The 18,040-nt window shown below is 54.9% G+C and overlaps 1 protein-coding gene across 5 annotated transcripts in view; it reads left to right on the top strand.

Moving 5' to 3' along the window:
* RRBP1 (ribosome binding protein 1) overlaps positions 1–18,040 on the top strand; it is a 74,111-nt gene extending 56,071 nt beyond the window's left edge. For 2 of the 5 annotated variants that reach the window (XM_074317744.1, XM_074317741.1), the window contains 17 exons: positions 1,619–1,757; positions 3,584–3,762; positions 3,923–3,957; positions 6,665–6,755; positions 7,549–7,641; positions 9,990–10,082; positions 10,161–10,244; positions 10,390–10,479; positions 11,243–11,335; positions 11,690–11,761; positions 12,358–12,453; positions 13,047–13,130; positions 14,959–15,075; positions 15,875–15,958; positions 16,226–16,321; positions 16,869–17,012; positions 17,475–18,040. In XM_074317744.1, coding sequence (XP_074173845.1) covers positions 1,619–1,757; positions 3,584–3,762; positions 3,923–3,957; positions 6,665–6,755; positions 7,549–7,641; positions 9,990–10,082; positions 10,161–10,244; positions 10,390–10,479; positions 11,243–11,335; positions 11,690–11,761; positions 12,358–12,453; positions 13,047–13,130; positions 14,959–15,075; positions 15,875–15,958; positions 16,226–16,321; positions 16,869–17,012; positions 17,475–17,513 — 1,629 coding nt within the window. In that variant the 3' untranslated portion in view covers positions 17,514–18,040. The remainder of the gene's footprint in view (positions 1–1,618; positions 1,758–3,583; positions 3,763–3,922; positions 3,958–6,664; positions 6,756–7,548; positions 7,642–9,989; positions 10,083–10,160; positions 10,245–10,389; positions 10,480–11,242; positions 11,336–11,689; positions 11,762–12,357; positions 12,454–13,046; positions 13,131–14,958; positions 15,076–15,874; positions 15,959–16,225; positions 16,322–16,868; positions 17,013–17,474) is intronic. The other 3 variants (XM_074317742.1, XM_074317743.1, XM_074317745.1) reach the window with 3 other exon arrangements.

Here is an 18,040-nt window from a genome sequence, read left to right as displayed (position 1 = left end):
GTAAGTGTGTTCTGTGTGGCGCTAAACATAGTTCTGAGCACTTCACAAGCATTAGCTTAGCTCGTTCTCACTGTAACCTTCTGAGGGAGGTTCTGTTACTAGCTATAATTTACTCATATGGGAAGTCGAGGTGCAGAGAAGTTAAGCAACTATCCCAAGTTCACCAGAGGCAGGATTCAAATCCCCGGGTTGTCTAGCCTCAGAGCTGTTTGTCCTCTCACACATGCCACCACCTCTGGTACCACAGCTCCAGCCATAGCCAGCCAGGCTAACGTTAGCAGTCTCTGGCTTCAAGGCTGGGTGGGCGTTCTTCCTTCTCAGCCTCTGCATGTGGCTTGGAAGCTGCTGTTTTCCCAGGAAGATGCCCTTTCTCCAGAGGAAGGTTGTCCCCCTGTCCCCAGAGTTCCCTGGGCACCGTCCAGCGTACCCCTTAGCCTAGGTGCCTTGCTGCCTGTTGGCTTGATGACTTCTGGACCCTCCAGCTAGCCTGTTTTGGGGCAGGGTGACCGCGTCTGGGGAGCTTTAACATCACACCTGCTTTGTGTTTAACTTGTCCGAATAACAAGGAAATCCTGGTGTCCCAAAGGGCTTTGGGCCCTTTTCCTGCTCAGTCACTGAAGCTAGACTGTAGCACATGGGGTAATGGGGCTGTCTTGTGGAAGGGACTAGAATGACAAACACAAAATTGTAAGACTGATATTTGTATAAGGAATATAGACAAATAAACACAGTTTGGATTGTTTAGGTGGAATCGAGATGGGTAATTTGGTGTTTACTGATTTTCATGTAAAGCAGGCCCACTCAGACCAATGGAATCAGAACCACAGGGTTGGGCCTGGCCATGATTACGTTTTAAAGGCTCCCAGGTGGTGCTGATGCTTCTGGGGCTAGAGCCACCACTTCAGTGCCCAAGGTGGCACCATTACATGTGTCACTTCTAAGAACCCAGGCTGGGGCCAAGGTCTGGGCCTGGTTGGCATCAGTAAGCCCCAGACTCTGAGCATCTCCTGCCCTCTCAGGCCTCATGGTACTCATCCTCAGCTTGAGGCCACACAGAGGAGTCCATTCTTTCCTCTCTGACACCAAAGATTCTGGGAGGGCGTGGTGTTGACAGTGGGCCCCTGGTGTCTGCTGCAGGATTTCAGAGCCTCAGTTTTCCCATCTGTAACAAGGGTGTGACAGTAGTGCCTGTCTCAGGGGATGGCTGGGGATTAACCTGCTAATACATACACAATGCCTAGAACAGTGCCTTGCACAGAAAAAGAGCTCAATAAGTGTGAGCTGTACAAGGGCCCACTCAGAAAATACCCAAGTTGAACTGGAGGTTTAAGTTGTAGGAAACATCTCTCTGTGCCACACTGAAGTGAAAATGGGGCCTTTTCCTTTTTGTGACTCCTTCTTCACCTAAGCCCCCTTTACCCCGAGCTAGCTCTTCAAAGGCTGGGGGGACATGGCTTCCTGGCTTTTTCCAGTGGATAATTTGACTTAGAAATCCAGGTGGGTTTTATAAAAGTCATTGGGGTGGGTGGCAGGTTGTCCTGCATGACCTCAGAGTTAGCTGAGGGTCTGGCCTCCCTCTACCATCTTCATGGTCCTTTTTCCTCTGCCTGCTCCCCAGGTGTCTCACAAGGAGAGTGAGGAGGCCTTGCAGAAACGTCTGGATGAGGTCAGCCGGGAGCTCTGCCGCTCACAGACCAGCCATGCCAGCCTGAGGGCAGATGCTGAGAAAGCCCAGGAGCAGCAGCAGCAGCTAGCTGGTGAGGCAGAGGCTCGGCTCAGAGGCTCCAGGAGGGGTGGCAGGGTCTGTGCTGAGGCCAGAAGCCATGAATGGTGGGCCGATGGTGCTGCCACCGCCACCCTTGTTTGCTGTGGAGCCCCACCTGGAGCCATGCCTGTGGCTGAGCCGGTTCATTCCTGAGTTCGTAGCTAGCCTTCTTGGCTGATTTCTTCTGGACCGTTTTGGCTCTCCCAGCTCAGTTAGCCCAGGATGCCAAGTTTGGAAAATGGGCCTGTAGTCCCTCTATGCTCACAGGTCACCTTCACAATCAGAAGAGAATGGTGAAGTCTGGGGCACCGAGAGCCCCTAGAGAAAGAAGACAGATGACATCGATGACAGCTCCATGGTTTCTTGTTCACCTTGCTCAGTATTTCCTGAGCAACTGCCATGGGCGAGCTCTGCTGTGGGCACCTGGGGCGTGGCCGGGAGTGAAGCAGTGGGCATCAGGGCAGCGTTCTAGCAGGAGAGACATAGTTAGACACACATCAGCGATCACACAGCCTGTGCTCTACCGACTTCAAATACCCAAAGTGACCTAGAGTAGGGCCGACAGCTGTTTCTATGAAGAGCCAGGTAGTAAATATTTTTGGCTTTGTGGGCCAGGTGCTGTTACAACTGCTGAGCTCTGCTGCCATGGTGCAGAAGGAGCCCCACATAATGTATAAGTAGGCCTGGCTATGTTCCAGTAAAGCTTTATTAAAAAAACATGGGTGGCCCTTGCACTTGGTTTGCTGACCCCTGCTCTAATGGGTCAGGCCTCTATGGCAGAGGGGATGTTTATTTAAACTGAGGTCTGGATGATGGGAAGTGTGGCCAGCCTCACAGAGACCAGGAAGGGAGAGAAATGGCCAGCATAGGACCCCTACAAATGGGAATGAACTTGAACTTGGCCTGTACGAGAAACAGAAGGTCAGTGAGTATGACTGAAGCAAGAAGACAAGTGGCCAGTGTGGGGCCAGATGGGCAGGATTCAGGTGACCCTCTTTGTGAGGAGTTTGGGTGATGTGTTCAGTGATGGGTGTGCTTGGAGTAATTGGGGCAGGGAGTGGCATGATCCCATTTGCACTTCTGGAAGATTTGAGGCTCGATGGAGAATGGACCATGGGCAGGAGTGGCTCAGGAGACCAGGGATGAGGCTCTGGCAGTTGTTCAGGCCAAAAGGCAACGGCTAGGTCAGGGCAACCACAGAGGTACTGGTGAGGGGGTGGAATGGACTCCCCAGACAGTGGGTATGGAATCCATAGGCCTCGAAGATGGATGAGAGGTGGGGGCACAAGAAGCAGAGCAGCTAGGTGGGGAGGTCAGGAGTCCTGGGTTCCAGTTGCCTAAGCAGAGCTTCATTTGGAAGTGGCAGGCAGCTGAGCCTGGGTTTGGGGATGAGACCAGGGCTGGGGGGCTTGGCAAAGTCATAAACACGTGGATGACATTCACAGCCATGGGACTTACCTAAGGTCATCAAGAGAGGACACTCACAAAAGACCCCTTGGTCTCAGCTAATATGAGCCAGTCTCCTAGAAAACAAATTTTTAGAAACTGCAAATGAAATCCATTTTAGATTTCCATCATTTTCCTGTGAGTGATCGGAGAGTATTTCATTCTACCCTAATGGATCCTCTAGAACAAAGCCCCAGTGTGACTTTCTCCAATAGCTAATAAGATGCCCCAGTGGTCAGAAGTATGTCTTAAACCCCCAAGCACAAAGGAGGCAGGGGACATGCCTCATGTGCTTACGTGCTGAAGGGCAGGTGGGGTGTCTGTCCTGGTGCTTCCTGTCCCTGACCTGCTCTTGCTCCTCTTCCGGCACAGAGCTGCTCAGCAAATTACAGTCCTCCGAGGCAGAGGTGAAGAGCCAGTGCGAGGAGCTGAGTGGTCTTCATGGGCAGCTCAAGGAGTCCAGAGCGGAGAACTCACAGCTCACAGAGAGAATCCGGTCCATTGAGGCCCTGCTGGAGGCAGGCCAGGCCCGGGATGCCCAGGATACCCAGGTCAGCCATCACCTCCTCCCTGGGGCTGAAGGAAGGGGTGGGAGCACACTGAGTCCTGACCCCCAGGTAGGAGGATGAGAGCAAATGGACCCCACCCTGACTAGTTGCCAAATGAGGTGAGTCTCATGGTAACCGAGGAGCTTTGTGTCTCTCATTTCAGGCCAGCCAAGCAGAAGCTAACCAGCAGCAGGCCCGGTAAGTTGGGGTAAAGGGCTGCACCTCAGCACAGGGTGGCTTAGGACCCAGGGAGTTGGGGTTTACAGCAGGGCGGACGGCTCCCTTGGGAAGAGCCCCTTTCAGAGGCCTCTGCCTTTCCCCTGTCCCTCCAGTGACTTTGAGGAGTACATGTGTGGGCAGGAAAGAAGACAGCCTTGCAAATAGCTCTTTGCCTCCTGTTGAGGAACAAGACTCATCTGTGTGGAGAGTGGCAGGTGCCTCAACAGGGGGCACGAACCTTCTGCTTCCTGCCTCCACATGTGCATCCATGTTTCGATGGGGAAGGACTAGCTGGGGGGGAGTTCTCTTTGTCTACAGATGAGGGACTTTAGGGACTGAGGCCATAAATCAAATAGGACAAATGGTTCCACACCCAGAAGGAAGTGGTCCAGGCTTTTTGCACAGATTTGGGACATTGGTGAAGTTCAGAGCTGACCAAGTCGCAGTGTTGTCTGTGAGGTAACTTCACTGCTGGTAGAGCTTGTTTTCCCTCCATGTTGGCGGCCCAGCGCCAGGCAGTGCTCAGGGACTGTTTGCTGGTGCTAAGGCTGGAGCTGACACCTGGGTGAGGTGGCTCAAGTCGGGGGGCTCGAGTTCTTGGGACCGTCACCTCTTGGGTGTGTATCCCTAAACAGGTGCCCATGGGCTCGAGAGGTGGGTCCTGGCTGCCGGAGCTGGGGGTCCATAGGGCAGCCATGTCGGGGAGAGCCATGGAGGGTGTCCCTATGCAGATGGTCAGGTGTGCCCCCAGCCATCAGCCAACCAGGTTCCCTTGTTTTGGCTGCTGCTGCCAGTCAGTCATCTCCCCTATGTCTCCCCAGTTCATGGCCCCTGTTCCCTGGCCTCAGGCTCTGGGGTTTGGGGCCTGGGAAAGGAAGCCAGTCACCCACAGGGTCCAAAATGCCTTGTGGAACCCAGAATCATGCCCTCTCCATCTTCCTTTCCCAGTATGCTTTTTTCCAGAAGCCTTGGGCAAACTTTGTTTCTCATGGTATTTTTGGGGTAGAGAGGATGTGTTTGTTTAGGTTTTTGCTTTTGTATTTTAAGGTCAGATTTCTTGGGACACACAGCAAATTACTAGGGTACTTCAGTCATGGTGCAGACAGGGTTGATTCCAATTATTGGCATCATGCAGATGTGTTTGACAGAAATTGGTTTATTTCTTTCTGAGACAATTTATCAGAAAGTTGTGTCTACGCCAGTTCATCCTGTTCCATATGGAAGTGAGTGATCCAGCCCCAGATGTTCTGGAACTCGGGCAGCAGCCACCAAGGGGGTGCTTGTCAGCATGTCCTTGTCACGGGCCTGCTGAATCTTAAGGGCCTTGTTCTTTTGGGGACCCTCTTGAGGTAGTTTGCTGGAGGCAGGCTGTTGCATAAATCGGAGGCTAGAGGGAACAGCTGTGAGGGGTCCCATCAGCGCTCTGAGGGAGGGGTCAAGGTTCTGTGGGCATGAAACCAACCTCCACGAAGTGAACAGCTGTCTTCAAGGCCAGACATGAACTGTATTGAGAATGAAAGTGTGAGGCGGTGCACCGTGGAGGCCCTTCCCGGACGGGGTGCTGGGGACAACCAGCATGCGCAGTCCACGCAAAATTGTTTTGTTCAGTCCTAACGTGTGTTAGAGTGGAGCTTTTCAAAAGTTTCATACCATAGCCCACAGTAAGAAATGCAAATATATATGTCCCCGTCTGGTGGCAGTGACACCCCTAAGCCAGGAGCGTCCTTGGTGGGGCTTCTGTCCCGCTTTCCGAGTGGCTCCGCTTGTGCTGATTCCAGTCCGCATGACCACTTCCGGCTTCAGCTTTCACACGTGCTCGGGTCCTTCCCCGTCCTGAGTCTTACTGCAGAGGTCACACATCGAAGTATCCGTTTGGAGCCTGTTCCCCAGCATGGCTAGTATAGTTCTAGCTCTGTCAGCCTTTCACTTTCTGGATGATGAGTAAATGAAGCCCACTGGGCCCTTGAATCTGGAGAGGACCGTGAAAAGATGGGACTGACATCTTGCCAACCCTGTGGCGTCTAGGGGTCATCTCGGGACTGCTTCCTCAGAGCCCAGGCACAGAACTAAAGGAAGAGCCTTGGGCCTTAGCAGAGTTAAGCTTTGGACAGAGGATGGTCCCACTGTACCCAGTGAACTGCCGAGAGTACTGGTACCCAGAGTCTCGATGGGTTTGCAGGTGACAGTACAACATGAGTCTCTAGCTCAGGTGTCCTCTGAGAAGGCCCAGCCCATGTCTTTCGAGGGCCATGTGTGGCCACAGGGAAAGGCTAGCTGACACATTCTGGGGACAGAGCAGGATCAGGTTGAGCAGGAGCCTCGTAACCAGACAATGGGTTTTGTTCACCAGAGGAAAAAGCTTCCCAAACACCTGTCAGTGCCCATCCCTGTACTGGCTACTGTGGCTGCTCTGACCTCTGCAGTCTCAGTGGTCGGCGTCACCACGTGGGACTCTGGTGGCCTCTGGGATCTGCATCCTGGCCCCTGGGCACTCCGGATTAGTGGGAGGAGGGGCCAGCGAGGCTGCTTGGGCTTCCCTGAAAGCTTGTCCCTGTGAGATGGTTAGCAGAGTGGGAGGTGCTCCTGGCTAGGGTGGGAGCCCCGGCAGAGGAAGGGACCCTCCCAAGACAAGACTGGGGGCTATGGGCCCTCCATGCCCGGCAGTGATCCCGCTGTCTCCCTTCAGCTTCAAGGAGCTGGAGTCCCAGGTGTGGTGTCTGGAGAAGGAGACCACTGAACTCAAGGAGGCGGTTGAGCAGCAGAAAGTGAAGAACAATGTGAGTGTCAAGCATGTGTCCTTGTACATGGCGGGGTTGGGGGGCGCTGAAGAGTGGTGAGGCCACCCAGACTAGTCAAGAAGGGGCCCAGCTGCTTAAAGTTCATTTTCCTTCTGGGGCTTGTAGGGCTCTCTCTGTCCCTCGGGTCCTTCCAAACTCCTAGGGCAGACTCCCATTGGATCAGCTTGAGTCCCATGCAGCAGGATGGAGCCCCCATGATGGGGACAGAATGTACTGATTGGCCTGGCCTGGGTCACATGATCACCTTGGAGTAGGGAGGCTAGTGGCAGGAAAAGGGGATGTGGAAATCCCTCTCTGCTGCAGGGTGCAAAGGAGCCTTGTGTTTGTCCTCCCCCCCTGCCCCCCCAGGCTGCCTGCCCATCACCCTTAACAGAGCCTGGGCTTTCAGGTGGCCTCACCTGTACAGAATCAGCTAAGGGGTCACTGCTTGCTGTTTGGTGGCAGGAGCCTCTTCTCTCTTAGGAGCCAGGCCAACCCTCCATCCTCCAAAGTAGGGTCTCCCTGAAAGGATGCTTAGCCTCCTTACCCTCTCATGCCATAGCCACCCAATAGTGGGCTGTGACACTTTGGCCTTGTGTTAATGCTGCTTGAGAGAAGCCCAGTGGATGTGGGCCAAGAGAAAGGGCCTTTTGTCCCTTTGCAAGGCCTCCTGTGGGGTCCAGAGTGGGGTTGGAGAAGTTCTGCCCTGCTGAGACCGGCTGAGGGAGCACATGGGTGATATGTCAGTGGTTAGCCCATTTAGCTGCTGACGTTTTCCACGTCTCCCCGCCAGGACCTCCGAGAGAAGAACTGGAAGGCGATGGAGGCACTGGCCTCAGCTGAGAGAGCTTTCGAGGAGAAGCTGCGCTCCCTGACTCAGGCCAAGGTCAGAGTCCAGTCCTCAGACTCACCTGCTACTCAGGACTCTATTAGCAGCACCCGTGTAGTTCAGCAAAACCCAAAGCGCGCGAACTGCGTGCACAGCAGCCTCGGCCCTGGAGCGTCTCAGGCATCCACACCAGGACCCCTCTGAGAGGCTGGCACACAGAGTGCCCCAGCTCCTGCATCTTTCTCCTCCCTTCTGTCTCCATCCATTCCTTCATTTCTCCCTAAGATGAAAGGAGAAAATGTACCCTTGATTGCTTTTACTTATCGGGGGCCCTTTGCCATCAGCGGGCAGAAACAGAGGCTGTGGGGACTGTGAGCCCACCTGACTGCACCACCTGTGAGTAAGCTCGACATTGGGCTATCTTTGAAATCCCGATATTTTGATCGTGCTGCTTTCTCAGGCCGTCTGAAATCATGGCCCAGTAGGTTCTATGATCTTGACAGTAAGTCACAGAGGGGAAGGGCCTCTTCAGCAGCTCTCAGGCCCTGAAGTCCATGTTAGTCCCGTGCTCCGTGCTGCCCAGGTGGGGGAGAGTATGGGCATCTTGGTGTCTGGGGGCCCCCGTGACACCTCTGGAGCCATGGGCTGGGAGCTGTGGCTGGGGGACATGGCCTGCAGCAACAGCAAGTAGAGGCCTTGTCCCCTCTGCCACCCATTTCCATTCTTGATGAAAGGCCCCGGGCAGCCAACCCACCCTTTCCAGCCTTGCTGATGCGGAAGGAATGTCTGTCTTGTTATGGAGAGCTTTGCAGTAACTGTCATGAGCCTCCCAGGAAGACTGAGGGTTGGATAAGGTGGGGCCCTGAGACAGGGCGGGAGGTGGAGGGTTGGCCTCAGTCCAGTTGTGGCAGCTGTACTTAAGATGCCCCAGAGGTGACCTGGGAGCCTGTCTGGCCTTTCTGTAGCAAATGCAGGATCTGTGACTAGAGATGTCACCTGACTTGCTCGTGGTCATGCAGCCAGATAAAGACAGGAGCTAGCCTCCAGGTCCTCTGGCTCTGGCCTCTGACTCCCACGATGGGCAGTCACGAGGTTGGGGGTCCATGGCAGGCCAGTAGGCATTGTCTGCAGAGCAGGCGAGCCAAGAAGGATCCTTTTCTGCGACTTGAGTCCATACCATGTGGGTGCTGTGGTCAGGCAGGGCATCCATTTGTCAGGCGTCCTCCAGTTGCATGTTCCGGAACACCACTTGACCGCTCAAATCCAGTAGTAGTTCCTGCCACCGCCCTTGGTATTCAGGCTGGGTCAGACCGTGCTGACGTTGTGGCAGGGCTGGCAGTAGGTTCAGCCTACTGGGGACCAGTTATTAGAGGAAGACTCTTACCCAGAAACCTGTAGCCAATTCCCAGGGAGTTATCTGTCCCCAGGGGACGCTGCTGTCCTAGGCTTTGCCTTATAGTTTCTTTGGTCCTTCTTCCGTTCCTTCTTCATGCTTTGAATGGGAGCCTCAAGGAGGATGGATGGGGGTGCTGGCCCAGCACAGCACGGCCACCACATGGACTTACTTTGGGAGTGGTGTGACACTGACCAAATCCTTATCCCTGCCGGGTTGGTTCTGCTCTGCAAAGTGGGAATATTGATCTCTCTCCCTCCAGGATTGCTGCGTCCGGCCACTCCTGGCCAGCGGGAGCTCCTAACTCTGGTGGCTGCTGGGAGTCCCTCTGGTGCCACCTCTTCTTTGCCTCCTACCAAGCTCCCACAGAAGCTTAGACACCACCACCACCACCACCACCACCACCACCACCACCACCACCACACACACACACACACACACACACACACACACACACACACACACACAGCTTGGAAATTGAGAACTGACTGAACCTGAGTACCTGCTGGAAGGTGTTACCACGTTTCCCCGAAAATAAGACCTAGCCGGACAATCAACTCTAATGTGTCTTTTGGAACAAAAATTAATATAAGACCCAGTCTTATTTTACTATAGGACCGGGTATAATATAATACAATATAATATATAATATAATACCGGGTCTTACATTAATTTTTGCTCTAGAAGACGCATTAGAGCTGACTGTCTGGCTAGGTCTTATTTTTGGGGAAACAGGGTAGATGAACTTGCTCCTGCCATGTGGACCAGCCTGCCATCCCCCTTTATTAGAGCTGAGTCTGTTTAAAATTGACCCAGCATTGGCTGGTGTGGTTAGAACCGGCCACTGAGATTAAACCCCCCTCCCCACAATCAGCCCCACAGTCACTTATCTTCTCTTTTGATCCTTGTCCCTCCCTTTCCTGGGGGTGGATGTTCCTGCATCTCCATGAACACTCCCTGGAGGTTGCCCTAAACCTCCACATCTAATCTGATCACTGCGCTTACCCCACAGGAGGAATCAGAAAAGCAGCGCAGCCTGACAGAGGCACAGACCAAGGAGGCCCTGCTGGCTCTGCTCCCGGCCCTTTCTGACGGGGCCCACAAGGTAGGGGAGGTGGCTCCCTGGGATCCCGCTGTTACTTGGGAATGTTGCTGGGCCCCCACTTGCACATTTTTGTTGTAGAATTACACCGAGTGGCTCCAGGAACTGAAAGAGAAAGGCCCAGAACTGCTGAAACAGCTGCCAGTAAACACGGAGCCCTCCTTAGTAAGCATGGCACACATACTTGCCCACGTGGGGGGAGTGGGGGTGGTGGTGCGGGGCTGCCACTTGCTCTCCAGTTCCCAGTGTCCAGAGTTGTTTCATCCGTGTGTTTGGCTAAGCGCACCCCTGTTCTACCCTCTGCCCTCAGGACCTGGCCTCCAAGCTGAGGGAGGCTGAGGAGACCCAGAGCACACTGCAGGCTGAGTGTGACCAGTACCGCACCATCCTGGCGGAGACGGTGAGGCGCGAGGACCGGGGCCACTGGCTAGGCTCTTGGCTGGGTATCCCCTCAGGAGGCTGCCAGGAAAGAGAGCTTTCGGGGCCTGTAGGGCGGGAGGCAGGTGGTGGTATGGGAAACCCCACTGGCCACTCTGGCTCAAACTCTTGGTTTAAACTCGGCTCTGTGGGGCCTTGGGCAAGTCATTGCCCCACTCGGGACCCCATTTCGTTGGCTGAATAGTAAAAGGGATGAATAAGGTGTGGTGGTCTTCATTGCTTCTAAGCTTAGGAGAGGGCTGGATTGAAAGTTTGGGGCTGCTCTTGGGGATGGAGAGACTTGGTCATAGTAAGGAATAGTCTGGGAAATGAAAGGAAAACGTGAGCATCAGGCTGATGGCCGGCTTGAAACAGTGCTCTCTGTGAGTCCAGAAGCAGTGCTGGGTCTAGCCCTCCCACTCTGACCAACTCGATCCTGTGGTGCTTGTCCTGGGCCACTGAGGCTGGCATTGGTGGCAAACCCAACAGAGATGCAAGTCCATACATCCTCATTTGGGTCACAGGCCTCATTCCCCTGTGTGGCCCTCAGCCTTCATTCACATACTGGCCAGAGGGCACTTCTCCAGGACTGTGGCCAACCTTGCTCCCCACGTGACATTGATGGACCAAATCAGAGCTGGCAGCCAGGCATTCCTCATAGAGGGGCTGAGGGGACAGGACACAACTGTGTTTGTGTGGGGTGGGGCCTCCTGGAGAGTGCCCTGCCTCAGTGCCCATCCCCGCAGGAGGGCATGCTCAGGGACCTGCAGAAGAGCGTGGAGGAGGAGGAGCAGGTCTGGAAGGCCAAAGTCAGCGCCAAGGAGGAAGAGCTCCAAAAGGTACAGCACGGGCCCTCAGAGCCTCCCCGGGGTCCAGCGACATGAGCATCACACTGGAATTCAGACATCACTTACTCAAGTCAGAGAGCTGGGTCAGAATTCCCTACAGGGAATTCCAGAGGGAAAGCTGATAGGATCATTTGGGAGATGGGAGTCACGTTTGCTGGGTTTTGGTACTGCCGTATTTGTATGGCAATGTCATAATGAAAGCTGACTCCTCAGTCTCAAGGAGACACCCTTCCCGCCCACTTCCAGGGAGAGGCTGCTGGGTCATGCTCGGAGTGGGTGCGCACCACTGGGCTTCCTGAGAGATGGGGCTCATGTTTGACATGGGGCCTTCTCCTTGCTTTGTAGTCACAGGTCACAGTGAAACATCTCGAAGAGATTGTAGAGAAGCTAAAAGGAGAACTTGAAAGTTCAGATCAGGTACGTGTGGGGGCTCTGCTCAGAGAGCTACTCTCCTTATTACAGAGAAATGTTCTTACCGAGGCGACGTTAGTTATTTTTCCTTGTGGACATATCTTAAGAGAGGCTAGGGGATCTTGTCAGTCCTGCTTTTCCTTAATGAGAGCCATTTACAACCTGAGGGGCCTGAGACAGCATGGCCCTGTGTAGAATGCCCAGCACTGGTAAACAGTGGCATCTGTAATGACCTTGGGAATCGTGGCAGGTGTGTGAGGTAGCCCCATTGCCCTCTGCAGACACACTCAGCCTTGGCCTTAGAGAAGGTGCTCCTGGTGTTCACCTAGCAAGTAAGTCTAGAAGTTCTCCTCTCCTGACTCCTGAGGTCTGAGAACATGTCAGGACCCAGGAGTGCTGAAGTTCAGGTACCATTTTCAATTAAGGGAGTCTGTTGCCATGAACTTGTTTCTGCCTGGCCTGGGCTGGCCCAGCAGCCAACAGGCCATGAGGTCACCTCTTAGCCCTTGTCCCAGGGCCAGCCACACTTGTCGCCTCATTGCCCTGCTCCCTGCTGGCCAACTCAAGGCCTCTGACAGGTGCACGTGTATGTGTGTGTCCAGGTCAGGGAATACACGTCGCATCTGGAAGCAGAGCTGGAGAAGCACATGGCTGCTGCCGGCGCTGAGTGCCAGAGCTACGCCAAAGAGGTGGCGGGGGTGAGTCTCCCAGTGGGCTCTCTGCCTGCCCAGAGTCGGTCCTCCGCAGCAGCTCTTGTTAACATGAGCTCAAAGTCCCAGTTCTCAGGCTTTTGCCCTAGGCCTTGGGCTAGCCATCCTGAGGAGGGGTCGTGGGGCAGATTTCAAAAAGGCAGCCCGGCCAACAGGTCAGGGATGAAGCCAGGTCAGCCTTGCAGTGAAAAAATTCTTCACCTGGCTTGGTGACATTATTTCTGGGGTGAATGGATTTAAATCTGATATTATTTTCTAACTTTGGAAGCAGAAAGCACAAACCTGTAACCCCCAATTCTGGCTTGACCTGAAACTTTTGGTCTTATTTTGCGAGGTAATCCGTAAACATTTGCAAAGTCCCCAGGCGAGGTGTGCAGTGAATGTCAGCCTTCCTCAGTCTTCCGAAAAGAAACAGGAGCTGCCAGAGGCCTGGGAGCCTGTGCACCTGCTCTGCCCACAGTGTTCTCAAGGGTTTGGGTTACGTGGATGTCTTAGATTGTGTGTTTAGGTGCTAATGCACGGGAGCTGATTTTGTCTTCTCTCTCCTTCCTCCCATCACCTGCGTCTGTTTTCTCCTCAAGTTGAGGCAACTTTTATTAGAATCTCAATCTCAGCTGGATACAGCCAAGAGCGAAGCCCAAAAACAGAGCAATGAGCTCGCCCTGGTGAGTGAACATGGGATGGGGTGCGGTGGGAGCGTGTGACAATGTGTGTGTGTGTGTGTGTGTATGTGTGTGTGTGTGTGATTAATTTCCAGTTGTGCTTTTGCATCCTGTCAAAGGTAACGCAGTGTGACAGGGCCATGTGCACTAGTTTGGTATTTGGGCCAGACGTTGATCGGGCTGTGCTGACGGGGCTCCTTGCACATTTGCTCAAAACTCCAAATGGGGCCTGTGGCTGCCAGGACTAATATGCTCAGGGCCCACCTCCCATCTCTCCTGGTGTGAACTAGTCCCTTGGCCACAGCACTGGGAGCTCAGGGTGACCTGACTCCTGTGAGCCCAGTGTCACCTGGGGCGTCTCTGGCCTGGCTGCTCTCTGCCCTGTGGCTGTCAGCATGGGCCTTGCACTATGTGAGACTCAGGCCTTTTCTCACTAAGGTGGCTGAGACTAGTTCAGTGCAACCTGTGGCTGGGGAGGGAGGCCTCCTCTGTGCCTGGCAGTAGAAGCAGACTTGCAGAGCTCCCTGTTGTGCAGGTGGCCTCTGGGTCCTTCGGTTTTGTCTTGGTGTGTGATCAGTGTCCACTCCTTGGCAGGGTCAGCCCAGCCTTACAGAGCTGGGGCCCCACCAGTCCCAGTATCAGCTCCAGGCAGCAGCCTGCAGGGCCACAGACATATTCTGTTTGATCTGCACGGTCTTTTTAAAATCTTGACTTGGTTGTTACCATTTAGAAATTGGGAGATTTCGAACACAAATGGATGTGTCTGGCTTTCTGTGAGGAGACTGAAGTTCTGGTGCATGGGCTGTCCTTCCCACAGCAGCACCTACTGAGCTGCAAGCAGCTGCCTGCATAGTACACAGGCTTCTAACTCCCCAGGGGCCTTACCTGGGACCATTTCACTAGAGGGGGGCTGCCGTCCAGGCCAAGTCACCACCTGAGCCCGAGGGCCACTCACCAAGGCCAGGTCTGGGTGGCAGGCCCCCGAGGCACTGCCCAGGCTGGGGGCATGTGTGGAGAAGACTCCCCTGAGTCTCTCATCATTGGCCAGCAAAGTTTGGGTTTTGCTTTGGGGGGTTATTGGGAGGGAGAGAAGAAAGCGAGGGAACAAGCCCCTCACACTTTGGGTGCCCCATTGTAGCAGCACCTCTTGGATGGGGCCTGAGAACAACCCCATCTCCTGGGAGCTCGTGCCAGTGGCCCACCCAGATCCTCCGACTGAAACCTTTACCCAAGCTCCATGGATGACCCCACTGCCTCTTCATATTTGAGGCTCAATGGTCTTGAGGCTTGGGGGTCACCAGATGTGTCATCTGCCCCCAGCAATGGAGCTCAGGGTGGGGGGACCTTATTGGGCAAGAGTGTCACCTCGTAATCTTTTCTAGACCCTGTTAAGGGCTCTGAACAGTGGACTGTATCTAGAAGAAGGAATCCGGGATGTAGGCAGTATTGTCCGTGCTGAGCCTGTTGGCTGCTGCTTCTTCCCTTTGGATTCCTTAGCTCTGTGTGCACTGTCCTTCGGGGTCACGTCGCTCCTGGGGGGCGCTTCATGCTGGCTGGCCTTGGAGCAGGGCATGTGGGTCAGGCCAGCCTGGGCCCCTTATTGGCCTTTGGGACCTCTGTTTGGCCCAGGTGAGGGGTCGTGGTATTGGCTCCTCTGCCCCAGTGAACCTGCATGAGGACCCCATCACAGATCAGTTACCAGACCAGGTCCCCTGTAAGGGCTTTGGCTGTTGGGAGCATCTGCGGTCCCCCCAATGGGGTCTGTGTGTGTGTGCAAGGTGGGCGTGCTTCCTGATGGGTATTTGCACAAACCCACCCCTCCCTGTTTCAGGTCAGGCAGCAGTTGAGTGAGATGAAGAGCCACGTAGAGGATGGTGATGTAGCTGGGTCTCCGGCTGCCCCCCCCGAGACCCCCCCAGCAGAGCAGGACCCTGTCGAGGTTAGGGCGGTGAGCCAGTCCCCAGATACCTGTCACTAACCGCCCTCGGGCCCCCTCCACCCTACTTGGAGCTCAGGGATAACAGCCCTCTGTTCTGGCTAAACACCCATTACTTGCAGCCTCCACTTCCCAATCTCCCCACATCCCACTTTTCCCAGATGCCTAGTTGGGGGTCACCTAGGTTCTGAAGAAGCCACAGAGCAGAGGAAAAGGCGGGAGGAGGTGCCAGGCTGGGAGGTGCTGGAGGATCTGTCCTAACAGCGTGTGCGGGAGGGACTGGAAGAGGGGAAGCAGGCGGCCAGGCTTGCCATTAGGGGTCTGGTCTCCCACTGTGGCCCTTGCTCGGGTGTCACTAGCAGGGTGCTTGCTCTGCAGACTTTGGACCCAAGTAACTGCTGCTGAGAGCCCTCACCAGGAGGCAGGGGTCTGTCACCAGAGTAGCAGTGGGGTGGCTGCTGGGTGGGGATACTGCTGTGGCGGTGCTTGTGCAGTGGCTCTGAGGCATCCTTGTCCTGTGGGTCTCATTCAAGTCACCGGAGGTCAGCAGAAATCCCATCAACATCTCCCTTCCGCCACACTAGCTTTTGTACCCGGGGGCTGAAGCGCCATCTCCCCAAAGGGGCAGCTTTGGAAACAACTGTGGGCGGGCTGGTGGTCAGAGGCAGGGGCAGGTGGGCACTCGAAGCAGTTAGATGGTGGACACCTCCCCCCTCACCCCCAGGTCTCAGCCTACCCAGGAGCCCTTGGCTCCCAAGAGGGTCGGTCCTTCATCAGTTTCCCAAAGCATGTTTGCGGTGTTCCCATGCAGCTGAAAACGCAGTTGGAGCGGACAGAAGCCATCCTGGAGGACGAGCAGATGCAGCGGCAGAAGCTCACGGCTGAGTTTGAGGAGGTCAGGCTCTGCCCGGGAGGCCCTGAGCCGTCGTCACTGTCAGGGCTGGTGGAGGGTGTGGCCCAGGCCCAGACAGGTGGGCGTGGTCTGGGGCGTCTCTCCCAATAGGGTGTTGCTATGTAGTCGGTCACCTGTCTCCTGTCCACAGGCTGGAACTGTTGTCCCATGATGCTGGGTGCCCTCTCCTATCCCCAAGTGGGCTAGCTGGGTTTGTGAGGCAGCTCACCCAGACCCATGCCCTAACTCCAGTTCCTCTTCTCTGCCAAGGCTCAGAACACGGCGTGTCGGCTACAGGAGGAGCTGGAGAAGCTTCGCACCAGCCCCCTCGAGTCTGCAGAAGCAGGGGTGGTCATGCAGCTTAAGGTAGAAGGGTGGGCTCTGCTCCGAGGCTTCAGTGGGGGGCCAGCTCTCGGCAGTGGCTTCCCGTTGTTACCACCTGTGGCAGGAATGGGAGAGGAAACATCTTACAGCTCCTTGAGCAGGGTCCAGCCTAATTTGGTGGTCGGTGTGGGGGGAGTGGAGTCCCTAAACCTCCAGAGTCATATATGGCAGCCACTAGTCAATGTGGCTATTGAAATTTAAAAAGTTCAGTTACTCAGTCACAGTGGCTATATTGCAAGTGTTCAGCAGTGACCACGTGTGTTCACTGGACGCTGTGCTGAACAGTGCACATTAGAACATCCCGTGTCACAGGAAGCTCATTGGCAGCGCTGGTAGACAGGACACAGACCTAACTCTAATGGCTGTTTGCTCCCAGCTGTCACTTCTTCTCTCTGGGTAACCAGAAGACAGCATCATCCTGCCCTCAGAGGGCTCCCAGTTCCGACGTGTCAGATCCCATGGGCATAGCCAGGTGGCCTTCCTGATGTGGTGTGTGAAGGCTGATCTGCTTTAATGCTCTGACCGACAGGAGAGGCTAGAAAAAGAAAAGAAGTTAACGAGTGACCTGGGACGTGCTGCCACCAGACTACAGGAGCTTTTGAAGAAGACCCAGGAGCAGCTGGCAAAGGAGAAAGACACAGTGAAGAAGTTACAGGAGCAGCTGGACAAAACAGTGAGTGTCCTGCCCATTCAGAGCCACTGGCAAGGGCTTGGTTCTGGGCCCTCAGGACTGCTGAGAAGCAGAACAAACAGACGCAGACCTGGGGGCAGGTGTTGGGGACGGACTTCTGAAGGCAACCTCAGGACAGGCAGCACCCCCCCACCCCCGTGGCTCCCCTCGGTGGGAAGCACATCTCTGGCCCCCCATTGCTGGCCCACGGTCCTCACTCTGCAGCCTCTGGGACCAAGGTCCTCACCCAAACTTGGAGTCCTCAGCTCCCGCCAACCCTCAGGCATCTCCGCCAGCCCTAGCAGTCAGCTCTGGTTCTCTAGACAATGCTGGGTGTTCTCTGAAGGGCTTGGAGTGGTGTGGGATGTTAATTCAGGGGAGACAGCTGGTCCCTAGGAGTTGAGGTGAGTGCTCCCCTTGGCTCCTTGGCCCCAACCTCTCTTTCCCTCTGCCCTCTGTTCACAGGAAGACAGTAGCAGCTCAAAGGAGGGCACGTCTGTTTGAGTCTTCTCTGCGAAAAAAGAAGTTACTGTTCAACTTACCAAAATGCCTTATACATTCCTTACAAATAAACAAACCAACACCGCGTTATCCAGGCCGAACTCCGGTGGCTCTGAAAGAAGCCATTAGAGACAAGTCTCTTAGAACCAGAGAAGTAGATCTTCCAGACCCTCAGTGTGTAAAAGAACCTGTCACATTCGATAAACACTATTCCCCAAGACCAGCCCTGGACCACCGCCGAGCAGACGCCAAAGCCCTGATCCGCTGTGTGACAGACCCTGGAGTGTGTGCTGGGGAGGCCGGGACCTCTGGCTATGTGTATGTCAATCAGTGCAATTGTTTTGTCTCTCAGTGGGGTGGGGGTGGGGGGCAGGCAGACCAGGTGGCGAGTCTCAAAGGCTGTGGCACAGACTGGAGGGGCCCCACCCAGCGAGGCAGCAGCCACTCACCCCTGGAAGAAGTTGCCAACCAGAACTGATGTGTGACCTCCTGGATGTTAATGCCATTAAAACCAACATTGTCGCCCGGTA

The sequence above is a fragment of the Rhinolophus sinicus genome, linkage group LG13 (assembly GCF_036562045.2).
Source record: "Rhinolophus sinicus isolate RSC01 linkage group LG13, ASM3656204v1, whole genome shotgun sequence".
Lineage (NCBI taxonomy): Eukaryota > Metazoa > Chordata > Mammalia > Chiroptera > Rhinolophidae > Rhinolophus > Rhinolophus sinicus.
The sequence above is the reverse complement of the archived record's forward strand: the minus strand, read 5'-3'. Positions and strand labels throughout refer to the sequence as shown.